Source organism: Apus apus, chromosome 1 (genome assembly GCF_020740795.1).
Source record: "Apus apus isolate bApuApu2 chromosome 1, bApuApu2.pri.cur, whole genome shotgun sequence".
Taxonomy (NCBI): domain Eukaryota; kingdom Metazoa; phylum Chordata; class Aves; order Apodiformes; family Apodidae; genus Apus; species Apus apus.
The window spans coordinates 190910261-190934425 of NC_067282.1; the positions used below are offsets into that span (position 1 = coordinate 190910261).

The 24165-nt window shown below is 40.6% G+C and overlaps 1 protein-coding gene across 5 annotated transcripts in view; it reads left to right on the forward strand.

The window, feature by feature from the left end:
* Positions 1 to 6865: 6865 nt before the first annotated feature.
* The window catches only part of LRRK2 (leucine rich repeat kinase 2), a 70159-nt gene continuing 52859 nt past the window's right edge, over positions 6866 to 24165 (forward strand). For 2 of the 5 annotated variants that reach the window (XM_051615567.1, XM_051615575.1), the window contains exons 1-7: positions 6866 to 7191; positions 7289 to 7374; positions 11616 to 11722; positions 14647 to 14735; positions 16261 to 16395; positions 18042 to 18176; positions 22202 to 22333. In XM_051615567.1, coding sequence (XP_051471527.1) covers positions 7032 to 7191; positions 7289 to 7374; positions 11616 to 11722; positions 14647 to 14735; positions 16261 to 16395; positions 18042 to 18176; positions 22202 to 22333 — 844 coding nt within the window. In that variant the 5' untranslated portion in view covers positions 6866 to 7031. Of the gene's footprint in view, positions 7192 to 7288; positions 7375 to 10912; positions 11000 to 11615; positions 11723 to 14646; positions 14736 to 16260; positions 16396 to 18041; positions 18177 to 22201; positions 22334 to 24165 lie in introns of those variants that run through there. The other 3 variants (XM_051615558.1, XM_051615593.1, XM_051615584.1) reach the window with 3 other exon arrangements.

Here is a 24165-nt window from a genome sequence, read left to right on the forward strand (position 1 = left end):
GTGGTCCTAGCTGCAGAATGACATGCAGGTGTGGGGAATATTTACAGGGGCACAAGGCCTTGGCTATTAAGAAAACTGGGAGTGCAAGGCCTATGTGGCAAAAGCATTAGAGGTGCAATGTTCTATGAGCAGATCTGAGCACCAGTGCTTCATCTCTGTGATCAGAAACCAATAAGGAAGGCAGGGCTACAATGACAATGCATGCAGAAATGCATGGACTATACCAAATTATCTTTTTGCCACACAGTATGAAGAGGTAAGAAAGGAACATTGACAATCTAAAGGGATACACACCTTGTGGACTTTTTGGGGTTCCGAGCACATAAGAAAGGCTACTTCACTCTTAGCTTGTGCTCATCAGAGCACCATGAATTCTCATGCTATTTAAGAAAGTGGTTGCAATGGCATTTGCTGCTAGAATTCATTAACTCCTACTTTTCCCTACACAGGGGGAATGAGGACAAAGACAGCTCAGATATTTAAATGGAAATATTAAACTGACAGTAGAATTACTAAATTAAAAATGTTTAAGACTGGAGCACGGTGTGAAGTGGGCAAGAAATATACATGTAAAAATATTAGGAACTGTCTTGAGAAACCTCAAGATGAAAAGGCTCAGGGGAAATCTTAGAAATGATAGATAATTCCCATTAGGGAAAGTACAGAGTAAGGCTTTGCTCAGGGGGTACCTACTGACAGGATGAGCAGCAATGGCACAAACTAAAACAGAGGAAATGCCATTTAAACACAAAATTACTGGCAGGGTGATCAAACACAGCGATAGGTTGCCCAGAAAGCCTTCAGTTCACGGAGATACTCAAAAGACAATTGGACATCAGCCTGAGCAGCTTGCACTAAGTAACTCTGCTATAAGCAGAAGTCCCTGCCAACCTCAGCTCTTCTGTGATTAATTACTGTTGAGTGTTGACTTGGAAATTAAATAACAATGCTAAGCCTGAAATAAGTGTATAAAACTCAAAGGTCAAAGAGAAGCAATTTTCAGGTCCATTTCACATACAGATAAAACTTAAGCTCGGTGAAAACACAGAAGTCACAATGCCAGGTTTTCTGGTTAGTTCTGTGGGAATTAGTTGTCAGAACTAGAAAAATATCAATACATATCAGAGAAGGTTAGTAACACCATAAAATCTTCATCATTCCCCCTTTTTTTCTCATAAGAGAAGTGAGGATCAGGTTATATAAACTTAAACAGAAGTAAAAGTCACAGTTCAGCTGTCACAACGTCAGGTCACAATATTCACAGTTCTGTTGAAAAAAAACATGCCAATATGAGCAACTGTCTTTGCTGACTGTCTCACAGATTTCATAAAACCAATCAGATTTAGAACAAAGATTAGTAACAAAGGGACAGTCTACTTCCCCCTCACAGCCTTTCAGTCCTATCTGGACAAAGAAAAAAGTAACCTGTGCTGACAACTGCACACAGGAGATGTGCTGCTCTGTGTATTCCAAGATGACACGAAACAGGAGATAGAAATCACATATACACGTGTATATGGTGTCTCTCTGTTCAACACAGAGGACAGAAATACTTCACTGCCAAGTGTTACAAGCTGCACGGGCTGAGGCAGAAGAGCAACAGCAGGCTCTCAGAAGATGTAGATAAGAGGTGACATGCAGGTTAAAGTCATTGCCAAAGAACAAGATCAGAGGAACAGAGAACAGGCCCTGCAGAGGGACAAGATTTACAAGAAGTGGGCTGACACGTCTTGAGCCCGGCTTGGTGGCTGAGCATTCAAGAGCCAAATCTTTCCTGTCACAGGAACATAGAATGAGGAAGAAATAAACCAGAGTAGTACTTCCCCATGCTATACAAGTAACATCTTAGACCTAAGCAGTCCAGGAATATGGTCCCAGCATAAACAGTTAGAGCTGGTTCACAACAGCCCATTTTACAACAAAAATGAAATTAAGCTCACATACAAAAACATATGTTCTCCACCATTCTAGTCTTCCCTGACTGTTTCAGTTATGGCTTCATCTACAAAAAGAATAGGGAAATGACTACTTGCTTCTTACAAGGGAATTATCCATCCAACAAAGATGAGACACAAAAATGTCTTGGTTTCTTCTGTTACATTTAGAAAGGTTTACATCTGCAGTGGTTAAGCCCTTTTCAAGAAGTGGCAGCTGCACCTCAGTCACCCTATTATATGGCCTCACTTCAAATTCTGGATTAGCCTTTCAGCCACATCTGTGCATTGCCAAGAAGTGAATCTACCTGACAAATGCCCAGATTCCACATGAACAAGATCTCACCAGATGCACTACCAGTGTGATTACTCCCATTCCCATCCCTAAAGAGTCTCAGACTCCCAGAGCCAGAGCCATCAGTCCGAAAACAGAGATTACCAACTACAATGAAAGCTGTGGTGAGTCAGAGAAGAGTGGGATTCAAATGCACCGGCTGGGAAATGCAGTCCCACAGCCCAGGACAGATTTGCTGAGCTTGGCTGTGGTATAAGCTTGGCAGTCCCCAGGAACTTGACCTGACAACCCTGTCAGCTTCCAGGAGAGACTGTGCCCAGCAATCCCAGAAGCTATAAAAGGACAGAATCCAGCAGAATTTGTCTTGCTGCACACTGAGTCAAAATTGCAGGACACTCACCAGCTTCAGGAAGCCCCAACTCACCAAAGATCCTATGGCCCAGTCAGCCAAGCTCCTCAGGCTGGTATAAGAGTGACCACATGTCCACACATACCTGACTGCCTTCCCCCTGAATGTATCTTTTTCCTTTCTACATCAATCAGCTGAACTGATCAATAAAGTTCAACTGAACATAGATTGTACCTGACTGGTTACAGCTTTGGGTAAGGACACTATCAAAAGTCAAGGAGGCCACAACTCCAGTTGATCACTCCAAAAGTTGAAAAGTACTTTTGTTTGTAAGTCAACATGCCAAAAAGCAGTATAACCCCCTGGGGTAGTATTCTTCAATTTGGTGAAGCCATCAACTCTGTTTTATAGCCTCTGGGTTCTTAGACAAAAGAGGCTGATTGCCAACTAATTGAACTAATTCTGAATGAAGACAGAGCTGTTATTCTTCACCTGGAATTGAAAGAACTCAGTGAGTCAATTCCTATTAAGACTGGAGTCAGGGAAATTAATTTAATTTATTGCCAATCTAATCAGAATAGGTTATTGAGCTATAAAAATTAATCTTAAAACACCTTGTCCCACCCCTCCCTTTTTCCTGGGCTCAACTTTGCTCCTGATTTGCTCTCCCTTCTCCCAACTCTCAAGCAGTGCAGGGGGATGGTGAATAGATGGTTGTGGACAGTTCATCACACAGTGTCTCTACTGCTCCTTCCTCCTCTGGGGGAAGGCTCCTCACACGTTTCCTCTGCTCCAGTGTGGGATCGCTCCCACCAGAGACAGTCCTCCACAAGCTTCTCCAACATGAGTCCTTCACATGGGCTGCAGTTCTTCAACAAACTGCTACAGAAGGGTCCCCATAGGGCCACAAGTCCTGCCAGGAGCCTGCCACAGGGTCACAGCCTCCTTCAGAAATCTACCTGCTCTGGTGTGGGGTCCTCCACTGGCCGCAGGTAGATATCTGCTCCACCATTAACCTCCATAGGCTGCAGGGGGACAGCCTGCCTCACCATGGTCTTCACCAAGGGCTGCAGGGGAATCTCTGCTCTGGCACCTAAAGCACCTCCTCCCTCTCCTTCTTCATTGACCTTGGTATCTCCAGAATTGTTTCTCCAACATATTCTCATTCCTCCCTCTAGCTGTAGTCTCACACATCTTCCTCCCCCCACCCCCCAACTCTGAAATACATTATCCCAGGGGTGCCCCCACTATCACTGATGGGGCTCAGCCTTAGCCAGCAGTGGGTCTGTCTTGGATCCAGCTGGTATTGGCTCTGTCAGACATGGGAGAAGCTTCTAGCAGCTTCTCACAGAAGCCAGCCCTGCAGTCCCCACCTTCCATTACCAAAACCTTCCCACATAAAATCAATACAATTGGGTTTTTTTGTTCATAGTACTGCCCAAGATCTTGCATTAATATAATTTCCTTTCCTTGTCTCTGGTGCCTTCCACAGGGACACTCCATCACCCATGTGAAAAAAAAATAAATCATATTGGTAGTGACTACCAGCCAAAAAAATGTAACTGACGAATCTAGAAGTAGTAAATAGAGATTTGACTGCTTAATTTTTATATTGCATAATGCTGCCAAAAGCTCATTACACATATATGTGATGAAACCAGGCATAATGCAGAAGTTATTGCACCAAGTACATGTGCTTAGACATCAACATTCACACAGTCATCACAAAAAGCTAGTGAGTTTTAACATTAACGAAGTGTGTTCAATAGCAGCCTCATTCCAAGGTCTGTACAAGAAAAATACTTATCAGTGTGATCAGGCTGTCACTTTTGCACTGGAATTAGGTGACAAGAAAGATAACAAAGACTTCCTAATGTGTGCATATTAAAATTACAATGACCAAGGCAAAACCCAAACATTCATTTTGTTCTATATTCTCTCTACCACCCAAATTTCAGTTTCAAGTTATGTTTAATATTCCACATAGCATAGCTCCACTTTATATCAAGGTGTTCAACCTCAAGCTACAGGAGGAAAGAAAAAACAGGGTGGCTTAAAGGAGTAGGATAATGCCACCACCAGGCAGCAAGAATCCAGTTAGTCTGAACAAGTGTGTCATAATTCCAGGAATCTCTGATGTCATGCACTTTTCCAGTTGGTACAGAAAGGCTGGAGGTAGACATCTGTTCTTATACATCACTAGAACAATTAGCCTCTGCTATGTTAGCGTGTAATGTTATGTCTCTCTATCTGTCTAGATGATCACACACCTGAGATTATATTTTACTTAATGAGTATTAGGAATCCTATCTGAGTCATTCATTTCATTGACGAAATCTGCTTCTTTCCACTGAAACTAATACTTAAGATGTACTTCTGCATTCTTATATATGCCACAATGCAACAAAGTCCAGACCAGCTGTACTGCTGAATGCACAGAATGGCCACAAATTCAGTTTACAATCAGGATTTGAAAGTTGTATTAATATGACTATATCAATATCACTAGTTGTAATTTACAACTGGCTTTTCCAATCTGTACAAACTACAAAACTTGACCTTTAAAAAACTTTTGCTGAAGTCTGGTAATGGCTACAGCCTTGCAGATACTGGAGAAAGCTAATTACTGATATAACCTGAAATATTGTATTTATACCATTAACAAGGTAGAAGAATCTTGTCAAAACTGCCAGCAACTAGACTTTAAATCCAGAAAATATTTAAGTTTTTCTTTATGTTTGATTTACTGCTTCCGCAAAAAGGAAAAAAAAAAATCTTTCAAGTAAAACTCATCCATTTAATTAAACAGATTCTTGTTTTAGTCCAGATGTAATGCACTCCAAACATCTCAAACTCTCAAAGTCATTATTTCATAAAGTTATCTCACATTTGTATTTGTTTTCCAGTGCTTCAGAGAGGGAGACACTAGCTCAACATTTTAACAAGTCCACTCGTAATTTACAGGCTATAATTGGAATGCCAAGTCAATAGTTTCTTTGTGCACAAAAACCTAAGAAACATTGAATGATGAAAAGAGGCACATACAAGCTTTAAGACCAATACACCAGTGGACCAGAGACAGTTTAGCCAGGACTGTGTGGCTTCAACAGCATTAGTAACACTGTTTCTTAAAGTTTATTTTGAGAATAAACTAGTTAATAAGTAAACTAGTCACCTATTTAATGAACTTTATGCATCACTATCAATCAAATACTGCAATCTAAGCAAAAGCTTCAAGTAGAAGCACAGTCCTCCAAAACATGTATGTCTAACAAAACTCCAGTTCAACTGAAGAATTTATTCCCTTAACTAATACTTCTATGTTTAAGAAGTAAATTCAAGTTCTTTATGCAGCATATTCTATTGATACTACCTTTCTAATAAAGAATTGTTTTTCAAAAGTGATTACTAGTCTCCTACCCACACACAGGTACCTTGGAAGGGACATCAAAGGTACCAGAAATAGTGCCAAACCTCAGGAAGTTTGCCTCAACCACAATTGAAGCAATGCATGCACACAGTGAGAGAACCTTATCTCCAAACAGCCATCTCCACTGGAAGGAAATTTGACTTCTACGTACAACAAAGGTTTGTTTTGAACAAACCCACAGTCCCGAGCCCACAAGGCCAACGCACTCCCGAGCACGGAGTGCAGGCCTTCCTCAGGCAAGGTGAGCTTCAGATCCACCTCAGGACCCCACAGCAGCCTCAGGAGCGCAGCTCCCCCTCCTCCTTCCCTGGCCCCTCACAGGGACGGAAGGGGGACAGGCTGGAAACACCATGAGAACAGGAGGCACCTCACCAGCTCAGGCCCTACTCCCAGCCCAGGGAGCTGCACACTGGCTACACGCATCAGGTACAGCGGCTCCCCCTCTCCCCCCCGGCTAGGGGATATATATCGTTTTCTTCCTCAACACGGATAAAAACACAAGGCAGCCACCTCCCCTGCCACCCGCCCCCTCACCCAGCCCCACCCAGCCCCACCAAGGCCCACCCAGGCCCACCCAGCCGCCTCAGCCACCAGCGCGCCCGCCCCCTCAGCCCCTTCAGACCACAGGAGCACGACGGGGCGGAACCAGGGCTCCAGTCCTCGATCCTATTGGACAGCTCTGCTGTCAATCACTAGCAGCGGGCGAGCTGCCAGCGTGCCCGGCCGCCCCGCCGGGCCCTGGCGCGAGTGACGAGCGCGCCCCCTAGAGGCAGTGGGGGGGCCCCGCCCGCCCGGCCGAGGTCGCGTCCCCGGAGCGGCGGGAGGGGCGGCGGGGACAGCGCGGAGCAGCCGGGTGACCGCGGGTGGCCCCGGGTGACGCCGGGCGGACGGACGGACAGACGGACGGACGGCACCGCGAGCGCGGTGGCAGGACGAGCCAGCGCCTTGCAGCCCTCCTTCCCGCGGGCCGCCGCGCCCGGCGGATGGGCTGAGGCGGCAGCTGCCGAGGGCAGCGGGGCGGCCATGGCCAGCGCCGGCCCTGAGGAGGGGGAGGCGGCGGCGAGGGAGGAACAAGCCCTGAGGAAACTGGTCGTCCGGCTCCAAAACGTCCAGGATCGGAAGCGTCTGGAGACGCTGGTGCAGACCCTGAGCGACCTGCTGGAGCTGGCGACCCGGCAGAGCGGTAAGGCACGGGCGGCCCTGCCCTGCCCAGCCCGGCCCGGCCCTGCCCTGCCCTGCCCCGCCGGTCGCTAACGCGGCCTGTCTCTGTGCCCCCGCAGCTCCCCGGCTCTTCAGCGGCAAAAACGTCCATGTGCCCTTGCTGCTGGTCGTGGACCTGTACCCGAGCGCGGCGAGCGTGCAGCAGGTAAGGGCGGAGGGGCCGGGGTCGCCCTCCCGCCGCTCCGGCCTCGCTCCCCCGGGAGGGCCGAGCCGCGCAGCCCCGTCCCGGAGTGAGTTACCGCTCAGCGTGTTTGTCGCTTTGTAACTTGCTCGCTTCTGGGCCACCTGACGAAGCACTGTTGGTCCGTAAAAGGGCTCAGTCTCCGCTTGCATTTAAAGGGACAAATGTTCCGGCTTTTTTGCTGATGCCAGACGGCCAAAGAAGGCGAAGTAGAAAATGAAAATCAAGCAACGTGAATACTGCCTGACATAAATTGCCAGTAATGTTATCTAATATGTTTTCGACGCCTCGATATTGAGTTTTGCCATGGTTATACTAATGGCTGAAAAACAGAATTGTGTAATATGAATTAACTCATATCTAGCCCTATCCTAGAAAAAGTTGTACAAGCCCAGGTTTGGGGTATTTTTTTGAGAGAAAAGAAAAAATCTTTTAGCTAAGAGTAGGTTCTGCTATTTAAGGTTCTGCTTGGCTGCTCCTGTAACGTAACACTGGCCCATTTGAATTAGGCGTGGTGCTTGCACAATCTGGTGTTGCACTTACGGTACAGCTGCCAGACTTGTAATACGAATCAGCTCTGTCCTGGCAGGCAGATACTGAACTTTTGTCGATGTTATAATTAAAGGATGTTTATAACCACCAGATTTCTATGCAACACACTTGATTTCTTTTTATTTTTTTTTTTATTAAGCCCATTTATATGGTTACACATTTTTTGGCATCTTTTACTTTTTCAGTTCAGCTAGAAGGCAAAACATAAATTACATTGCAGATGCCACTGAAATAATGGTATATTTTAAGGGTTGGGTTTTTTTTGCTAATAGACTTAAGAAGAGGTCAAAAGCGTAAGATTTGGATTAAAATATGAAACTGTACTTGTGTAGTGATTGATGAGGAATAACAGGGATCCTGGGTTTCCTTTGAAGGAAATAAATATTTGTATAGAGTCCGAAGTTGTAAGTTATGTTACTGTTGAATTGTCAGATCATTAAAAAATACAGAAGGATGAATCAGCAGTTATTTTTGGTCTAAAGGATATTATGTATGTAACAATTTACTAAACCACCACCCTGAGCTTTAGACTAGGAAGTAAAACCTATGAAATCTAGTCACAACCAGTAGATCTGAAATGACAGCGCAAGACTCTCAGAAGTGCATAAGGACGATAGTTATAGTTTAATTTTCATTTTAACCGTGTTAAAGCGCCTCGCTCTGATTTAATATAGAATTTAAAAATGAGTTTTCATCTTCTCTCTGTCTACATTTGTAGTCATATAGTGCTCCAGTTTACAAGCTTTGGAGATCCTTTGCATTACTACATTGTATTAAAGCGTGGAACTCACAGCTCTTTCTTCACATTCAGTTATGGTATTTACAGACATCCACAATATGTTAGCAGAGCTCTATCTTCTGGCTTCATTCACTGTGATTCTTTTACAGTCTTTGTGAATACACAATTCTCACTTCATGGCAATGATGAAGTAGTGTAGTCCTGATTTCAGTGAAGTCTCCTTACACTGCTAATGAATTTTCGTTGAATAGATGGATTAATCACCCCCTTTTGCTTTTAGTATTGTAATAAAATTCACTTACAATAGAGAATAAACAATAAGAGACATATGTGAAGATTTTCTTTCCCTCCCCTCCTTAACTGGTTACAAAACATCCTGTTGTGCTACTGTTCCACTGGTTTGTACAAAGTAAATTTGCTTAATAGATCAATATTGCAAGTACCAGTGCAAGTGGGACTACAAGCATAAACTCTGCAAGCTTCTTTAGAAGTAGGAAGGTACTGGGCTGGAAAGGTAGTAGTGCCTTAAAGTAAATTAGATGCCTTTAAGTAAATATGGTAGTTTCTTTCTGCATTTACTCTGGCAGTCATTGGAGCAGCTTACAAACTCTAGAGCAAAATATGTTTACACTTGAGTAAAGAGCAGTCAGCAGAGTTTTATTGTTTCATGTAGAAGGGGTGTGACCTAATGTGATAGAAATTTGTTGCATGCTAGAAATGAAAAGGGGCTGATGGAAAAATAACAAGAGTTTCAGTGCTGCCACCAATGGTTTCTGTCTATAGGGACTTGTTTGTAAGAACATCTTTGTTTACTGGTGTTTTTTTGTTTTTTCTTTCCCTGTAACCTTTAGGATTTCTGTTGTTTAAAAGAGCCTTTCTTAGACAATTATTAAACAGATAATAAGCTCTCTGTTATCTCAGGTTGTGGGTTTAATATTGTAAAATAGACGTGTCAGCAGATCATGTTTCCATTGCTTTTCTCTGTATCCACACACAAGTTCTTATATGTTTGTCCCTACCTGGAGTCAGAACAATCCAAATAAAAATATTTAATGGAAATAAAAATTTCATCAGAAACAGTTTTCCTACAAAAATGAATTTTCTAAAGTCATTAAGCTAATTTTCATAACTTTCTAAGTTTTACAAGAACAGTTAGGATGGCATGAAGTGAGACGTATTATAGTTTTTCAAAGCAATACACAGCGTATGAATTAATGGTCATCTCTGTAGTGTCTTTGCCATGCAGATTTGAAATTAGTACTTGATAAACTCTTGCTTGGAATATAGAAAATTAGGTAATTATATATCCTCATCCTGGAGAGTACTCATGGTTGCTAAGACTATTCTTTGCACCTGTGTTTAGTCAGAACTCAGTTACACAGACCAGCCTGATCTTCCTGAATATCCATAGGAATTGGTTTGCTGTCTCACCCAGAGCAAGCCAGCTTGCTATCCAGGCAAGAGAAGAGCATGAAGTTGGCATCTGGTCAAGCTCAACGTGTAGTTAGCTTAAAAAAACCATTTGGCTCTGCAAATTTAAACTGAAACAGAAACAAAACTACGGCAGATAGTGTGAGCAGAGCCCATGTCACCAATATGTGAAAGACAAAAGCAGAATTCCCGTTCCCAAGGTACTGCATTGCCTTTTTCATGCTCACAAAGCTGTCATGAGAGCTGTCTGGATTCAAACCCATGCTGTACCTGTGGGTGTCTCTATACTACCACACTTGTGGTTTTATATCTCCAGTTTTGCAGACTGCAGGGTTAGAGATCATGCACTTTCCATGAACTTTGCAGTTAAATGCTTTTGGAGGTAGCCATTTCCATTCCAGTTGTTGGCTGTCCTGCCTTGACCCCTTTGCTTTACATAACTCTTCTGCTGCAAACTCATCCAGTTACTCATAGTTTTTGGGCCATGCTTAAATTGGCTTCTGTCTTGACCTTATTCTTAAAGCTCACAGGCCTACTTCCACTTCATTTTTTTCTTCGCATTTATATGGCCAAGAAAACTTATGCCTTGTTTCAATTCCTTTTTGTAAAATCTGCTTCATCTTAACTTTTGACATCTCTCAGTTTACTTCTCTTTCAATGCTGTGGGGTTTACTTGCTCAGCAGTTAGTGCTTTGTACAGATTTTGCTTGCTGCATCATCACTAAAGCCCATTCAATCGTATCAGCCTGCAGGCATTCATAAGAGAGGTTTCTCCAATGCAGGAGACCAAAGAGGAACTTTTCTCAGTTTTGGCACTATCTGGAGATGTTTGAAAGTCAAAGAATTTTCATAGGATAGAGCACATAGGTACTGAGAACAAATGTATTAGTTCTAGTTCACCTTTCATTCCTTATGATCTCAAAACTTTCACTGCTTTCATTATGTTTTGAAAGCATGCCATATTGAGCACTGATGGCAAGAATATGAAGTATTTAGCATTGTTTAGGTATTTCATCCCCATATAAAACATCTGACAGGTTTAAAAACCTATCCTTTCTCCTCATAATGTGAAATTAAATGGCAACTTGTTGTGGAAACACCCATTCTTCAATCAAGCTGGACTAGCTGTAATAGTGCAGTGCTCTTCCCTGGCCCACAGTGACATGGTATGGATCACATCATATTTTTCTCTGTCAGCATCTCTTTTAACTGTGTGTCCTTTATCATCAAGCAGTGCTGAAACACACTAAGAGTGATGTGTTCCTGCAGGCAAAGCATTAGGAATCATTAGCATATCTGGTTTACCTCCAGCCGATAACTTTCTGTGTCATTTGTCTTGCCTGTGTTAATTAATTTTCCTTTATTGATTTAGCTAGGTAACTTTTCAGAACATATATCTTTCAAAAACCAATAATATTAGAGGACAATGTTGAAGTTTCAAGCAGAATATATGTTCTAAAATAGCTGCATTTTTGTTTTACAGATGGGTTGGTCACTTCTCTGTAAATTAATAGAAATTTGTCCAAGTACTCTACAGAACATAGCTCCTAAGGATGTTGGGAAGGACTGGGAAGTACTGGGTGTTCACCAGTAAGTATTTTGTATGCAGAGAGCCTTCTGGAATGCTTGGTTATCATGGCAGCACATACATGCAATGAAATATTTTTATATAATGCTAGTACATCAGCTTCTAAATGGTTAAAGGTTTTTGTGGGTTTCTTCAGCCTTCAGAATGGGAGACTCATGCAAGCAGAGATCTTATCTGTAGATAAAAGTATCTGATGGAGAAAGGAGAGTGAGGCTCTTCTCAGTGGAACCCAGTGACAGAGTAAGAAGCAATGGGCACAAATTGAAGTATAAGAAATTCCACTTTGAAAACAAGCGGGCTGTTTTTTTGTTGTTTGGTGGTTTTTTATTATTTTTGTTTGTTTATTTCTTTGTGAGATTAATCAAACACTGGAACAAGTTGCCCAGAGAAGTTGTAAGGCTTCAAGCCTTAGAAATATTCAGAACCTGACTGGATACAGCCCTGAGCAATCTTCTGTGTTTGACCCTACTTTGAGCAGGGGAGTTGAAATAGGAGACCTCCAGAGGTCCCTGCCAGGTACAACAATGCTGGAATTCTTTATCAAGGTCTTCTATTTTAATGAACAGATGCAGGATTACCTGGGTGGTTGTGTGTGTGTTCCTTCCAGATGTGATGAATTATATCTGTAAGCCTGAAGCAGTGCAAATTGAGAGGAGCAGTATTTGTCACACCTAATCCTAGTTGTCTAAAAATTCAGTATTTAAACTGGTCGCCTCAACTGCCTGTGAGGTCGGTGAACACAATTACCTTCAGAGAGGATGGTTCATTCCATCTTTTTCTTGAGTTACATTGGAGCAATTTGTGGTTTGGACTTGCTTATCTCCATCCATGAACCTTTGAGGAAGCCTAAGCAAGTGGTTTCTGGATGGCTGTGGTTTAGGTGGGATGAAAACCCACATATGTTAATTCCATAGTTGTTCCATAGCACAAATCATAGTTGCAGATACAGATATAATACAAACAGGGGGAAAGAGTTTGGTTTGGTGTTCTCTCACTTTGGTAGATTGCCTCATTCAGGGCTGATAATGACAGCAAGAAGCTACAGCTTGTAGCTCCCCTAGTGAATCTGGCTCTGCCTTTATAGTCTTCACCATATCCTTCCTTAGAAATGTTGCTATTGTAAGATAATTTGCATGAGGATGCATTTTGGTTTTGTGGGGGTTTGTTTTATAGCAGCTAGAGTACGTGGTTAGTAAGGGAATAAACTCCTGTGAAGGAAGTGTTGGCAATTTTTGTTAGAAAGCAGAAGTTATTTTGGATGCTTTTCATGAGCAAGGAATAACTGAGCTGAAGCTATACGAGCTAGTCAAGATTTCTTTGGCAGCTTAAAGGTTTGTTAATTAACTGAGACTTGTTTTGAGAGCTAGAGATATTGCTGTTCATTTTTGGGTCCCAGAAAAAATATGCTTTCCCATAGCCTACTCAGAGCCTGCACAGTGTGAGCAGTTGAACAAAGCATCCTTTTCAAACTCAAACATCAGTAAAGGTCTGATGATAACATTGCTATACCCAGTTCCTTCCCACTACCATTATTTTAGCCAATTCATATTCCTGTCTGACATCTTGGCAGTTTTCCTTTCTGTGGAGAAGATTGTTCTTAGTGGGCGAGTGGGTTTGGGTACGTCTGTTAGAGCCAAAGGCAGAGCAAGTCAGCTAAATTATATCTCAGGATCCCTGCATGTGGATTGGACTAATATTGCAGTGCTCAGCACCATATTGACTACGTGCTGATTGCAGCAAGCCAGGAAACAGTTATCGTAGACAGGAAAGGGTCATTTTCTTTGCAAGAGATTTTCATTAGTGTGTGTTCAACTATTTTAGGATCAAAGAAACCTGAAGCTAGAAGAAGCATTTGTTCCTGTCTCAACCTTGAACCAGCTTGACCACATTGCAGTCATGTTTACAAGTGGTAGTTCGGAATTGATTTAGGTGTTCTTGACAGACAGTGTGATAAATAAATAGTTGCTGTCACTGTGAGAAAAAAGGGAGGAAATTCCTTCAATTTGTATTCATTCTACAAGCTTAAAGAGACTTAATTATATATTTTGTAATCTCTTATGTTCAACTCCCACACAGTAGATGAGGTTTAGAATATTTTACAGCCTCACTCTTGATTATACTTGAAATGGGAGAGGAGATGCAGGGAATTTTCTCCTTGTATCAGACATGCTTTACTGTGTGATCATTTTACCCTGCGTTATTCTGAGCCCATTCATGTCTTTATAGATGAGCACTTAGCTGAAACAAATCAATCTGTGATGCCCTCTTCCCAAAGCAGAATTCCTTCCCCACAGCCGAAATCAGGAGTCATTGGTAGACAAGAGAGAGATGTTTAATGGCCTCAGAGCATTTGATAACTCAGTGAGGTTATCCATCCATGCAGGGTGTAAGGAATAAAGAAGTCTAAGCCACAGTTAAAAAGTCAGCTGTGGTTGACTATGATGCATCATTTTGGAGGTTAATATCCATGTGTCTACCAAGTTGGGCCACCCAGAAAGTAAGAAGTCAACAATAGACAATCTGTGAAATTTATTAATCTTTTTTGTGATTTGTCCAGCTGCTGACTCTACTGCACTCCACAACCCTGCTTTCTGTGGAGTAACCTCATACCGAATGAGATTTGTCCCCTCTGAAATAGATATAGTCGATTAAAAATTAAAGTAAAATTGATAGATTACATATCATTATATTGAAGAAGTATGATAATAGTTAAAATACCAGCATTATTTCATTGCTAATTTAAAAAAAAACATAGACTGAAATAAAAGTTTTAAAAACATTAATCAGGAGTTTTTTAAGGTTTTTGCTAACTTAAATAGTTATGTAACTATTTTTTTAAAGTAAATGTTTGATAAAATTTCATGTATGTTAATACTTCTTTAGTCTTAACTGGTTTTGCTTTTTTTTTTTCTCTCCTAATTTTTAGGCAGATTCTTAAAATGCTTACAGTCCACAAAGGAAATATAAATCTCTCAGTAATAGGACTGAAAGCATTAAATCTCCTCCTCATGTCAGGTATTGTGTTTTACTTTCCTACTTTGTCTAAGACTTTAAAACACAGAACTATGGTATAAAGTTATGACTGTACATGTTGGACCTGGTTTTTTTTTCTCTCTTTCACCACTTAAACTCACTTCTCGTTTGTACTTGTATACAAAATAGTAAGAGTATTATTTTGCACTTTTTTTACCCAGGTAGAAAGGATTCTCGAAATTGCAAGACTCTGAACAACAAGACTGATTAATTTTGCCAACTTTTTACTAGCATAGTCATAAATATTTGCTTTTAAATAGTTAAGGAAATAAAGAGCTTATTTTTTTCTTACCAAATATAAATTTGGTGACATTCTGACTTGCTTCCTTCAGTACTGGTTAGTACTTTCGAAAAGAGTAAATAATCTCTGACATTTCTGTCACTCTGCTCTGCAAAGACCTGATCTTACCAGGTACTGAGAACTTTTCTCATCATGCTGAAATTCTTGATCTTATGTTGAAATTAAAGAGAGACCCTAAGGGTGAGATTCTGCTAGTTTAATTTGAGATAGCATATAGTATTAGCCCAAATTATTTTTAGAATAGGAGTGTTTCCATCGACTTCAACAGTTGTTGGAATCATCCTTATTTACAAACTAAGGATTAGACTTGACTTTAGGTAGTTAAAGATAATGCAGTTGTCCAAGCTTCTGCTGTAGGCAGCAGAGTGAGCCAGACACTTTCAGAGGATGCTTCATGCTATTTGTCTGTTTTCAGAGATCCATTACCTCTTGAACCTGTTTTCCCCTCCATTTTGGTTGTATGGATAGAGGAGTAGCTTAGACTGCATGCCTAACTTTTTATCTGCTGAAGCTGGGTAGTACAGTCTTATTATAAGGCATTACACTGTGTGATTAATAATAACAATGACATTGGCAAAATTGGAAAACTGTAAAGAATATTGATCTTGTTGCCTATACATGCTATAGGGTAATGGGGTTTTTTTGGAATTTTTTAATGTCAGAAGAGCAACAATGAGATTTACTTTTCAGTTCAGTTTCAGGCTTAACGAATGGCCGAGAGAACCGGGTTTCATGTACAGCTGGCCTGATTTCATGGTTCACTGTAGCTGACAAGTACATTTCAAATCCACTTGTTTTCCTCAGGCAGTGTAGTCTTCCACCAACCTTAGTTCTTAGTGGAACCTTTCAGCTTGCTATGGCTGCAAAAAGGGTTTTTTTAAATGGGTTAATTTTCTGCTAGCTTAAGGAGTTGAACTGGCTCACTGAGGGGTCAGACAAGTAAAAAAGCAGTGGAAGGTGGGAGCAGGAGTAGAGAGGGAAAACTGTCTTTTTGACAGTAATGTTTTACAACGTCTCTGTTGTGTTGTAAAATACTACCTTAAGAGATTACTTCCTCATGGCTTTTACAAAAACCTGCATTTGAGCTATCAGAGTACATTTTAAGTACAGTATTAAATAATTTTGGATTTTAATGGTTAAGTACCATGCTTCAATAAAAATATTGGGAACTAATGAGTGCAACATGTAATCTGTTCTGCTCTTCAGACATAATTGCTTTCCTGCTCTTGGAGGAAGAGGTGGATGTGTTTTCCTTGGTATTTAATGCCATGCACACATTCCCCAAAAATGAAGAGATCCAGCAACATGGCTGTCAAGCATTACACAAACTTTTTGAGAAAGGTATTTATATCTTCTGGTTTTTTAAGTTAGAAAAAAATGTGTAGGTTGGGACGGGATAAATAGAAGAATTAATTAATTCTTGCATTCCAAAGTCTGTTTTGTGTATTATATCTGTTCTTTGAGTGACTTAGCCCAAAATAGGTTTTCCAAGCAATATCACATACTTTGTAAGTTAGAGCAATGAATATGAAATTTTAAAAAACCCAAAATGTCTCTTCATTTCTGACTGTAGAATTAACTGAAGAGATGGGATTCAACATTAATCAATAGCAGTGGAATTAAGAGTGCTGACATTAGATTTTAATTCTCAAAAAAAAAAGGTTGTTTACTTAAAGACTATCAAATTTTAGTAATGTGAACAATTATAAAATAAAGCGAAATGGTTGCATTTTGGAAAAATATGCAATTTTGCTTTTGATCCTGACAATGCTGAAAGATGAGTATGTAGCTGTATGATATTCCTGTGTTTCTTCCAAGAAATGAAGTCATTATGTGTTGCATTTCTGCAAAATGTTCAGGAATTGCATGTGTAATGGCCAGAAATCCCATTGTTGTAGCAACCTTGCTTTGCATTGAGCTTCTTGCTTCAAAATAAATACTGAGAAATACTAGCTCTCCTACAAAATTAGCTGCACTCTTTTGTCTCCAATCTTTAGATTATTTTTCTTTGTGGCACCAGTTTGTATTGATTTTTCAAAGTCTTCCTCCCACACATGTGTGCCTGGAATTATCTTCTGTGTTCCTTCCCCTCTTCCACTCTACCTAAATATTTTTGTCCTGATGTGTTTTCTCTTCAGTCTCCACAAAGGTCTGAGCTTCATAGATTTTATGTGCGTGCTTTTTATAAGTGCCTGATTTTTACAGATCTACAGACTTCTCTAGGTACCGACCTGAACACCTTTGTCTTGATGGCAGTGCTAATCTAACAAGTTCCTAGGCTGCTCCTGAATATTTTTCCTGCCTCTAGGCCACCTTGTCAGTTATTGTAATGTGAATATTTGCCTAGCCTTAGCTTGAACAAGATTCAGAAGATGTTTCTGCTTACAAAAATAAAAATGAGTTGTTCTTTCTCAACCTGGGTCAGTAGCCTTAACTGGTTCATTGCACAGCCATGCAGTTATGTCAGCACAAATTACAGGGGGCAGGGATTGAAAAAACTTAAGCCATTATTAAAATGAAGGTAAGATATTATTAAAGCATGGCTGTAGTCTTTGTGGAAGGACTCCATTATAAAAAAAAAAAACCTTGAGAAGTAAAATAAAATCATGGAGTGTACAAAACAACATTCCATCAAATTGTTCTCACTGTATGCTTATCCTTTACTCCACTTACGTACTTTCTTGGTCAGGAATATCTGAAGTTCATTCTGTGGAAAAGACTAAAAGACTTTTTTAAAAATACTGGTTCACAGGTAAGCATTTAAAACTTATTTGGATAAAGTGTAGGCTAGAAAAAGGTCTTTATAAAGTAGTTCAGTTTTTAGTAAAAAGAGTAATAACTATGGAAGATGATGTGTATGGAGGGTACCTTCTGTGAACTATAGAAAATAAAGAAACTTGATAGAAACAATTGTCTTTTCTCATGTTGCACCAGGATGTGCATTATTTCCTCAAAACATACTGTATCTCTCTTGCTTTTTGATTTAGTTCCAGAAGAGCAGCTGACTGAATTTGTTGAAAGCAAAGATCATATGATCATACTGAAAGTATTTAAAGAGTTTCCAGAGAAAGAAGAGGTGATTCTTCCTGCACTTTATTCGTTACATTCCTTAGCTGGTCCATGTAAGTCCATTACTGAAAGGTATTTTAAATTCCTCATCTCCCATAGCCTGCATCAGTTCACCTCCATTTGTGGCAAACTTTATCAATAATTGTCAAAAATCAGTGAGAACTGTTTGGGACTTGCAAGAGAAATCACTTTTCTGTTTTCTCTGGGAAATACTGATTTGTAATGTGTCATGGGAAATGTTCATATTCAGCCGTTATGATAAAGGTGAAATCTCTCATGAAGAACAGAAAAATATTTTTTTCTGCTTGGAGTAAGTAGCAACAAGGATGCTTAGCATGGTTGTTGAGGTCTGTCTTTTTTAATGGATCAAAAATAAGCTATATTTATTGACTAAATAAATCTTCAGTGAGTTTAGGTAGCAGGTGAAAGAACACTGTTTTTCCACAAGGGGAAAGTTGCCTGTGAAAATCCAGTGGCCAGGGCTGAGAAAAGGTTTCTGGGCTCAGACACCTCCCTCTGATCATTCAGTGGTGGCTGCAATGAGGAGCATTGGCAGCACTGTGGACATTATAGTCTTACGGTATCCTCTTGCATTGTGCAATAAGACTGGAAGAACATATCTGCATTATGTCTAGTCTTCTGGTAACAGCAGTCCCTGGTGGGGGCAAAATCAAATCCTGATAAATGTGTTTGAGTATTTGTGTCCATTTGTTGACATGGAGGCAGGTCTTGTCAGTTACCTGCTGGTAGTCACACTTCTGGCAAGCATAGAGCAGCATCCTGCTCTCCATGTCTTCCATGAGGTACATATGTTTTAGTCTTGCAGACAGGATTCCTCACAACACCTTGTTCATCCATCCTGTCTGGCTCTATAGGAACTGTGCTGGCCTCATGTATGGCACAAAATAAGAAGTAGACTGGAGTGTCCCACATTTCATCAAACTCCAAGCTATTAAGTTTCTATTTCTCAAAGTCTTGCTGTTCCAGTGCGTGTTTAAAAAGTCAAGTATTCCTTGAACCAGAAATAATCTTACCCCAGCCCAGAAGCTACTGCCTTTTTCTAAAGAAGAGTGTGACAAATTTGAAGTACTTTTTACAATAGTAAATACTTGTTCAAAGCCTAACAAGAGAAGGGCATGACAAAGACCTGCTCTAAAGTAGGTATTTACTTGGGGTTAGCACTCTCATTTCTGGTGTGAAAGATTGAAAATAGTCAGAGACACAGAGGAAGCTTGTGCACGAATGACAAAGCAAGGCTGCTTTTGCCGGCATTTGTACCCTTGGTCTGTGACATCCCACAATGCCTGCAAGAAAACGTGTTCTCTAAGGCACCAATAGAGAAAATAATTCAACATAAATACACACTTCAGCTTACTCAATAGTAAAATGTTTGTCTACCATACTCTGAAATTCAATTCTCTGTTCCAAATGAGTTACATCAAGGATTGGTGCCCCAGTATGTCTTCTTTCACTAATACATATCTAGACTTTGTTCCAGCTCATATGTCGTGAGAAACTGAAGGTTAAGAGTTTATTCATATGCAGCATAAGAGCTCTTTTAAATCTCAGTAGTTTTGAAGCAATCGAGAAAATGTTTTGCTGCTGCCTGTCCTCCAAAGACTGTATGGGGGTTATGGGTCACATAATGTTAGCCACCTAATGGTAGTCATAGGCAGTCATCCAGGCTTCTCTGTTTAAGCGGAGAAACAGGCACCTCAAGAAGAGATGTACCTAGCCCTGAGGTGTTTGTTACAGGTGGAATGAATCACCACAAGGAGAGCTCAGATCTCTCCATCAGTTGTTGTGAGAACCTAGATGACCAAGTTTTGGTGGTTAAATGAGATCATTCCATCTCCATTTCTCTAGCTTGTTCTGGGAAATGGTGGCTCCCTACAAATATACCATTGCTTGGTTCTTGCAGGATTTAAACATGCAGTTAATTATGCTGTCTCTGTAGTAAACAATTCTAGAATCTTCTGAATACTTTAATGTGTTTATAGTTGTCACCTGTGAAAAGGTTACGTTGGCAACTGTTGCAATACTGTTTTGTGGAACATACCTTTAAAAAGGTGTTTGCGTTTCAGAATGATCTGAATAAATCTGTCATCTTAAAGCATTGTGAAAGGTACCTTCCCTCACTATCAAATAGAAATGCTTCTGAAATGCTTCCCACTCAGACCTTGCTTTTGCAACTTACACAGTATAATTTTTAAATATTCAAAGATACATTATTTTGAAGATCTGCTGCTGCTTTAAAAAGACTAACTATCTGTAATAATACAGTTGTGAACGTTCCTATTATGTTGTATACAGGAAAGCCAAGCTGTTAAAAGTATAATTAAGAAAGTTTATAGACTTCAACAGAGGAACACAGACTACTTTGGAGTCAGTGACAGGACTCCCTTTCGTTCACTGGTGCCAGGATTTTGTCAGAGATTTTTTGGGTTCATATTCTGTTGTATCATCAAACGATGCTTTAATACCCTATGTTTTAACTACCATCATGCTGTTTTGCCTTAAATTACTGCAAATGTAGCCAGCAAGTCAAGGGAAGTGATTCTTCCCCTTAACTCGACTCTTTGTGAGATCCCACCTGGAGTACTGTATCCAATTCTGACTCCCTTATCATAAGAAGGACATGGAGCTCCTGGGGAGAGTCCAGAGAAGGGCCACAAAGATGATCCGAGGGCTGGAGCACCTCTACTACAAAGCCAGGCTGAGAGAATTGGGGTTGTTCAGCCTGGAGAAGAGAAGGCTCCAAGGAGACCTTATAGCAGCCTTCCAGTACCTGAAGGGGCTACAGGAAAGCTGGGGAGGGGCTTTTTTCAAGGGCTTGTAGTGAGAGGAACAAGCAATAATGGATTAAAACTGGAAGAGGGGAGATTTAGGTTAGATATCAGGAAGAAAATCTTTAGCATGAGGGTGTTGAGACACTGGAACAGGTTGCCCAGGGAAGTTGTGGATGCCCCATCCCTGGAAGTGTTCAAGGCCAGGTTTGGATGGGGCTCTGAGCAACCTGGTCTAGTGGGAGGTGTCCCTGCCCATGCAGGGAGGTTGGATCTAGATGATCTTTAAGGTCCTTTCCAACTCAAACCATTCTATGATTCATTTTGTGATTCTATGTAGGATTGCTTTGTCCTCAGTAGGAAAGATTGCCTCCTGTCTTTTTACTGGCAGATGTGAAATGTTCTCTTCGTTTCTGTATCGGGTCTGTGCAATAAGTGGTAAATAGTGTGAAGGTGACCAAGCACTGGCACAGGTTTCCCAGAGGGGCTCTAAAATCTCCAGCCTTGGAAATACTCAGAAGCCTTCTTGCCATGGTCCTGGGCAACCTGCTTTAGGTGGCCCTCCTTGAGCAGGGCGGTCAGACAATATGACCTCCAGAGAGGTCCCTTCCAGCCTCAACCATTCTGTGATATTGTGAAATACAGAATTTGCAATTGATATAAAAATATTGCAGGAGCATTAGATGAACATTTCTGTACTCTCAATATACAACAGGTGTACAGTAGAACTAAATTCAATGAAAAGAATAAATTGTTAACTTGCCCCCTGAAAAAGAATGAAAACTTAGAAACACATTATTAAATCAAATAAATAATATTTATTAGGAAAAAAAAATAAATCTATATTGTTTCCTAATGTATGCCCCTGGGAATATTACTGAAATACTGTAAAATATTTCCCAATCACAATCATATTATAAACACCACTTTTAGTTTGAATTAGTATTTATAAAACAATTTGTTCAGCATTAAGAAAAATGTTACATAAGAATAGTTTGTGGGGAGGGTTCTGTTATGTGGCCTGATATAGAAAAGAACAACTCCATAAATGGATGGATCCATATGGACTCTGAACTTCATGAAATATTGCCAAGTACTGGGAGTCATTAGTGTCTTCTATGGCAATACCAAGGAAAAAGAAGCCACGTTTCTCTCAAGTTGCAAGGCAAAAACTGAAACACAAGCCCAGTTTTCTAAATAAATCTATTTAAATAATGTTTGAATTGAAATCAAATCAACATGTTTGAGTTTTTTTCTTAAGAAGAAATGTTTGTTTCTCTTCCTTTCTTCAGCCAGCAATGTTGAAGTGCTCATGTCTGGAAATGTTCGCTGCTACAATGTAATAGTGGAAATGATGAAAAGTTTCCCCAATAGTGAAACAGTTCAGGAAGTGAGTTGCTGTTTGTTGCATAAGCTTACTTTGGGTAAGTTCACTAAGTTATTTATAGTCATCTTCCTCTGACTGCAAGATTTGGAGTTAACTGACAGCAAATGTTACAAGCAACAAGAGAACTACTGTCTCAGTTAATCCTCAGAGTGATGTTTAGCTCCATGTCTCCAGTGATGTGAACACACTGAGGTAACTCTGGCCACAGTCAGTATGGTAACCTTTTGTGTTAAACATAAGAAAAATGACAGAAGCTGCTATAACAGACTAGCATGGAGAAAAAATGAGGCAAAAGAGTAGGAGAAGCACAAAATGGGAATGGGAAAAAAATAGATTCTGTTCTATAGAAAGTTACTGTAGAAATGAAAATTCCTTCCAGATTTCATTTTTTAAGTGGCAGTACTGAATGTTTGAGAAACAGTTGGTGCTGCTGAGTTACCAATACTGGGAGGTATCCTCCAAGACTCAGTTTTTCCTCCTTGCTATGCATTTACCTTCAGAGACCTATGCTGCATTCCTGCCCAGCTCAGGTGCCTGTCTCAGGGCCCCCTATGCTACAGCAGTGAAAGAACCTCATTCCTGGACTTCCCTAGACTTGTGAAAAAATACTTTGGTTGTCTGGGCTTACATGGACTAGTGTCACATCAAGAGAAATGATGGCAATGTCAAAAAGAAATTTTTTGTGCCTCTTAGCAGCTCTCTGCTCTCTCTTGCCACGGTAATAAGCTGATCCAAGCAGTTGCCAAGGGCCATGTAATAGGAAGTTCAAATGGAAATGAGTATGTTTTTTCCCCTGCTGCGTACAAAAATACTGAGTAGCTGCCCAAGCAGCCCACACTCCATGGCAGGTTATTCATCAGGAAAGCGGCCAAGGTCTTTCTCATGGACTCAGCTTCCCAGTTCTTGCAGGTGGTGGCCTGAAGCAGATGTTGGTACCAGTACTCGACTTCCCTCAATCACGTCAGTCCTATCCCTTCACTGCCTGTTTCCACTTCTTCATGCAGATATTGTAGAAAATACAGCTTAAACTTGAGTGCAACCCAGAGTAACTTCCAGTTCCCCTTCAGAAAACCAAATAGAAATTTCAAGAAATGTGACGGCCACTGAGGTGGTGGTTGCAGTTTTTTGGCAAGAGGTAATGTTACCCTGGAATGGTTTCCTTTGCCAGGTGAGATGAAGATAAACAGGGAAACCAAGCACTTGTGGGAACACAGCAACTCATGACATGACATGATCTTGTCCTAAGCACAACCAGCCTGGTTTCAGTTGCATGTTTGTCATGCATGTATACTGACCAACAAGTACTAGTGGCAGCCACAAGATCCATTTCTTCTTTCAGCATAATAGATTGCCTTCATCTTGATAAAGAGCCACTTTAGAAGAGTTACGGGAAGAGGTGTCCACAGCACCTCACAGTTAGGACAGATGTGAAATTGCTAGATGCTCCTGGAAATCGTCTGGAAGATTTCCATGTAGGCACTGTGGCTTCTCAAATTATTCTGCTGGACACTGTCTTCCTAAATATATGTTAACTGGTATTGAAATTATAAAGGCAGCATCCACTAGATTCCAAAATCACTATAATGTATTCTACTGATCTGGTGATGACTATCCTAGATTTGACTGCCATCAGAATTTTAACTGACTGATATCTGTTTGGTCAGCCAGAAGTCAAACACAATTGCTTATTGCATAAGATTATTAATTTCTGTGAGGTAAGTAACCTGTTTACACAAACATACTCTTTCTGTTAAAAGAATACAAGAAACAGTAATACTGATATAGCATGACCACACTTAACACATGGTAAAGAGAAAATTATTGTTCACAGTTGCACTTGTAATAGGTGTTAAGGCCAGGGTTTAGAGT